The 6312-nt window shown below is 23.9% G+C and overlaps 1 protein-coding gene across 1 annotated transcript in view, besides 8 other annotated features; it reads right to left on the reverse strand.

Annotated features, from left to right (window-relative positions):
* Positions 1-225: 225 nt before the first annotated feature.
* Positions 226-343: a microsatellite.
* Positions 248-383: a microsatellite.
* A 241-nt stretch (positions 384-624) lies between these two features.
* Positions 625-660: a sequence feature (AT_rich).
* A 592-nt stretch (positions 661-1252) lies between these two features.
* Positions 1253-1290: a sequence feature (AT_rich).
* Positions 1291-1540: 250 nt separating this feature from the next.
* Positions 1541-1630: a sequence feature (AT_rich).
* EDI_058780 (protein serine/threonine kinase, putative) overlaps positions 1615-6312 on the reverse strand; it is a gene marked incomplete at both ends in the record, with an annotated part of 5363 nt that continues 665 nt past the window's right edge. Inside the window, one exon of the mRNA XM_001737317.1 lies at positions 1615-6305. Coding sequence (XP_001737369.1) covers positions 1615-6305 — 4691 coding nt within the window. The remainder of the gene's footprint in view (positions 6306-6312) is intronic.
* Positions 4873-4915: a sequence feature (AT_rich).
* Positions 5461-5486: a sequence feature (AT_rich).
* Positions 6258-6284: a sequence feature (AT_rich).

Genomic DNA, 6312 nt, shown 5'->3' on the forward strand with positions numbered 1-6312 from the left:
GAACACATAAATGGAGTGAATTCAATACATTTAGATGTTTTCCTGAAATATTGCTGACTGTTTTAGGAAGTTCTTCAACATATGTGATTACTTTATTGAATTCATTTGAAATATCACTTAATTTCTTTTTCATACTTTCATATTCAGTGTCAATAGTCTTTTTATTGACTCCAAGAACACTTTTAATTGCAAAAAATGATCGACTAATACTACTCATGTTGTTCCTTTGTTTTTATCCTATTTGTAGTTCTTTTCCCTTTTTCACTTTTTCAATCTTGTTTTGATTTCTCACATTTTTCTTTTTTCTAATTCCTATTTAATTTTTATCCTTTTATCTTTTTTTATCACAGTACAATTCTTTCTATTCTTTCTCTCATTCATTCCCATCACTACAACATAATCTAAACACCTCTATACTGTTTGTAATTATCTTCTTATACATTCTAAAACTCTTTTATTTACTCAAAATTTATAAACGAATAACCAAAAAACTCTATCTTGTTAATCAAACAACACTCATAATCTTATTGTTAATATCAGAGATAATGTTTAATTTAAATTATTTAAGAGATTGGTATTATTAATTATTTCTATTCATTTATTGTGTTGTATTGTGTTGTTATCTTATTAATAATAAATGAATGATTTATTAATAATTATGGTTTAATTGTTATTATTTCTCATATCAGTCATTGTGTTTTGAATACCTTATTTCATCTATTCAATTCTATTTAATTATCATTAAATGTTATCATTCTTTTTATTAACTATTAATTCATTTAAGTACGATTTTATCATATCTTTAATTAAAAGAACACATTTTATCTTTTTTATATAATGTGCAATAAAATAATATATCATTTTTCAATAACAATGATAGTATTAAAGAATCATTGTAAAATATCACCTCATTCATTAAAAATACTCAACTTATTTTCCACCAAATTTGTTTTAATGAAGATAATGTTCATATACCTTTCTCTTTCTACATCAAAACAATTAAAAATCAGTGAACCTTATCATTCAATTTAAAAGAAAAGTCTATATAATAGAATAAACCAATCTTCAAGTATTTTAAGAATGACACATCATCATTTTTAGAAGAATTTTCATTTCATTCTTATTCATTTTTCTCTTTAATTTAACTTAAGAAAGAAGTAATATAAAATAAATGAATAACTAAGACTTAATAATAATTAAAGTAAGAATTGACTTATTAAGAGAATTTTTTTATAAAGGAATATGCTAATAGTATAAAAATGATATTTATTAAAAATTATTTTAATTATTGATTGACAAATAGACAAAGTTCTAAACTATTTATTGTTTATTCAAAGTTGATACAGAGTTATAAAAAAATATATTGTATTTATTCTAAGAGAACAATGCAATTCATAGACATATATTTTTTGTTTAAGAAGAAAAAATAGTTAAATAACTTAATTGAAATAAACACAAATGAGCTTATTAAAAGTAATATCAAATTATACAATAATATTACATATATCCCTAATGGTCATATCTTCTATTTCTTATTGTCAAATATTATAACAAATAAAAAATTAAAAAAAATAAATAACAAAAACGATTTTGACATAAATAAAAAATTAATTTTTAATAAGTAATTAATCTCTCTAAACGAGATATAGCATCACATGCACGTATTCTATCATCACTTTTATCTTTCCAACAATCAGATATAATACGGTATTCATTTTCAGGTAATTTTGTAGGTTTTTCTAATCTTTTACCACTTATTACAAATTCTGCAATTTTCCAAGGATATACAAAACGAGGATCAGACGTGGGGTAGGCTTCTTGCCATGTTAAAATTTCATATATTGAAATACCAAATGAATAAATGTCAGCAGTTGTTTTATATCTTTTTTGTTGTAAAACTTCAGGTGCCATATAGACTGGAGTTCCGATTCCTTTAGTAAAAGTCATATTAGTCATTAAACGATTAATACTTCTTGCACTTCCAAAATCAGTAAGTTTTAAATTAACTCCAACTTGTTCAGCAAAAGAAAAGACTAACATATTATCAGGTTTAATATCACGATGTAAGATACCATTTGAATGAAGATATTCAATAGCCTTTGCAGCATCTAAACAAAACTTAATTTTTAAATGATGACTAACTTTCTTTTTATTTTTAATCCATTTATGTAATGAACCATATTTTGCATATTCTGTTACCATACAAGTTTTAGTAGGAATAAAACAAGCACCATAAAATTGAACGATATACTCACATCTAAATTTATCCAACATATCAACCTCTATCTTAAATTCTTCCATTGAACCCTCTGTCATTTCATTATCTTTTAATACTTTTATTGCAACTTCATTTTCTCTAAATATTCCTTTATAAACAATACCAAATCCACCTTCACCTAATTTTTTATCAAATATTAATTCATCATAATCAATAATATTAGTTTGTTCTGTTATAAACTCTAATCCAATTGAAAATTCAGTCATAATATCTTTTTTCATATCATATGAATGGAATAATATTTTATCATCTATTTGTGTTGAACATAATGGTGTGATTTCAGCTTTAAATACAACCACTTCTTTACTTCTTAAAACAACGACTTCTGGTTCAATAATAAATTCATATTTTTCATTTTCCATAATTGTTGGTTGAATTTTAATTTTTGATTTTCCAGCATTAGCAATATAAAATGTTACTTCTTTTGTTTGTTTTACTTTTAGTTCATCATCTCCATAAAATTCTATTACTGGTTTATCTGTTAAAATATGTGGTGAACAAAATACTAAATCAGTTGTTTGACAAATTGAATCAATACTTTTAACGTTAAAGTTTGTTTTCTTAATCTTATGATGAATTCTTTTATAAACAATTCCAAGAATAATAAGTGAAATAATGAATATTATTCCTACTACAATAATAACCCAAACATACCACAAATTCTTCTTTGCACAATATTTCCCTTCTGGAGTATATCCTGAACTACATTTAGTACATTTTAATCCATCAGATGATTCACATTTATTTACTGCTCTAAAATAATAACATGTTCCATCTATACTAATATAATTCTCTTCACATACATCACAATATTTATTGGTACATAATTTACAATGTTCTTCACATTTAGTACAATACAAATTATCAACATAATATCCTTTTTCACATTGACTACATCCTAATGGAGTTTTAATTTTACAATTTTTTAATTCATTTTGATTAATACATTTTCCATTATCAAGAAAATATCCTTTTTTACAATTGGTTGCTATATCTTCTGTTATGCATGTTTCCATTGGGTCTTCACAACTAAAACAAATAGAATCTTTTTTATAATATCCATCATTACAAATTATACATCCTAACCCATTCTTTATTTGAAGCTCACACGACGTACTTAGTGATTTATAATCATTTAGACATGTATGATTTGATAAAATTGCATTACCCTTACATGACATACAATATTTTGAATTAATTACACATGAACCACAATTTTCATCACATTTTTTACAGATTCCATTTGATGCATAATATCCATCTTTACATCGTAGACATGACCCATAACGAATAATATCACATTCTTCAAATGTTATATCAAATTCATTTTCTGTTAAAGACTGAGTTTTAGTTGTTTCTTTATCTTCACAAACCTCTCCTTTTAACAAAGCTGATTCATTAATACATTCAAGACATGTTCCTGTTTCATCGCATACTTTACAACCTTGCCCACATTTTTGACAATTTTCTTTTTTGTAATACTGTTCTTTACATAAGAAACATTTTGAATTTGTTATACTATTACAATTGTCCGAACTTAAAGTACAAATACCATTTAATAGCAACTTAGTTTTACAAGACAGGCATTGGTTTAAATCACATAAATTACAATCTTCATCATGATGATATGAAGAACAACTTTGACATGACCCATCAACAAGGACATAACCTGATTCACATTCTACACCAGTATTGCCTACAATTGAATTAAATTTTTTTGAATTACTAACATCAGTAGTACTTAAACATTCATTATTAAATAAAATAAATCCATCTTTACATATAGTACATTTACTTTTGTCATTATCACTTTTATAACATTGAACACAATTCTTTTGACAGTCTCCTGTGCAACTAACACCATCAATAGAATATTTACCTTCAGCACATTTAACACACTTATTATTATAATAAAGTAAACAATCTTGAGCAATTTCTTTACTGCACTGGTCATCTGACAATGTGTATCCATCTTCACATTGTAAACAATGATTGTCATCACGACATTTCTTGCAATTAGCTGAACAAGATAAACAACCCTCGTTAAGAAAATAACCATTAACACATTCAATACATTGACTAAATGAGTTATATGACTGACAATACAAAACATTAGTAGAAGAAGAACAGTTATTTGTAAGTGGACCATCAGAACAAGTAATACAAGAAAATTTATGTTCTTCAAAATAACCAATTAAACAGCCTTTATATGAATTTGAAATAACTATACCATTCATATCATTTAATCTTCCATTTCCCATTTGAATTATTCCATTAATCATTTCAACAGAAGTACTAACGGAAGCATCTAATTTAAGATAAGAAGGTTCATTTTGAAAAACAATAGAACTTCTATTTGTATTTGAAATAATATGAGCATAAGTTGTTTTATACAATGTTAACTTTCCATTTAAAATAAAAGTTTGAAGAATAGGAGAAGTATAAGATAACATACAATTACCATTAATAGAAATGAAATAATTAGAATAAGGATCATCAAAAAGAATATTATAAATAAAAGCTTCTCCTCCAATAGAGTTAATAGTAAAATTATTTGATAAAACAATGTTACCAGTAATTTTATTTGTTTCATCTAAATATAATTCTTTATATTTTAAATTATCTAAATAAAAAAAACAATATTCTCCATTACATGGACATTGTTCATAATTAAATATTTTTAATGTATTTTCTATTACATTACATTTTACTTGTTTATCTATTTTTTCATATGGACAAATTCTTACTATTTTATCTATTACTTGAACATTAATATATTTTTCCCCTTCTTTATTTATTTTATCTGAATTAATTGAATTACTTAATTCTTGTAATGAACTTACTAACTCAAAACATTCTGTAACTTCTTCAGTAAAAGTAAATAATGTAGAACCATCAGATAAAAATTTTCCTTTTCCCATTTGAATAAGAGCATCTTTATTTAAATTATTAACCTTACCATCAATAAATATAGAATAAGTATTTAATTCACTATTTTCATGTCCAATAATTCTAGTTGTTGATTTTAGATGTAACTCTTTACAACTTAAATAACCAAATAAATCTAATCTTTCTACTTTAGTAAAATCACAAATTTCTTTAACAATAGTTTTAGAACCATTAAATACTATACTATTATTATTAACAATAATTGAATTCCAATACCTTATATTATTTCCTCCATTATAATTATAATTTATAAATAAATCATATGAATATTCTTTATGAATGGAAAATAATTCACAATCACTTTGAATATAATTTATTTCATTTTCTTGTTCACATTCACATTTTAATTTACTACTTTCTTTTAATATTCTTGATTGACTTCCTCCACATTTAACTTCTTTAAATTTATTGTCTTTAATAAAATTTTGACAATTTTCATATCCCATACCACATTTACCAACAAAAAGAATATGTCTGTTATTTGTAACTTTATCAATATTAACATTGTTTATATTATATTCTCCTAAATCACATAATCCATCTTCATCACTAAAATAAATTGTTCCTTCAAAAATTACTTTTCCGTATTCAAAATATACTGGTGTTTTTGGAAGATATACATCACCAATAAATGTGATATTTCTTCCTTTTTCAATAAAAAATGTTGTTGGTTTTCCATTTGTTGTAAAACTTTTCCATCTCGTTTGAAACGGTGTTTCAATTTGATTTTCATGAATAAAAAATACTAACTCTTCATTAAAATATGAACAATCAACCATATTGTTAAGATATTCATGATTTTCATATTCACAATTACAATTTGAAATTACTTCTACATTTTTACCACATACTGCCATTCTTTTATATTCATTAAATGAACACATTCTTTCTATTTTATTATTTGAATTAATTGTATTGAATAATTCGATATCTTTACTTGATGTAAATCTATACTCACATGGATCATTTTCTTGAATTATATTATCTTCAACTATTACATTTGCTTTTCCTGTTAATTTAACAAATGGTGTTATAATTTTATTATATTTTAATAAAACATATTCTGGTTGACTTGTTTCTAAAAT

The sequence above is a fragment of the Entamoeba dispar genome, genomic scaffold (assembly GCF_000209125.1).
Source record: "Entamoeba dispar SAW760 scf_1105229460521 genomic scaffold, whole genome shotgun sequence".
Taxonomy (NCBI): Eukaryota; Evosea; order Mastigamoebida; family Endamoebidae; genus Entamoeba; species Entamoeba dispar.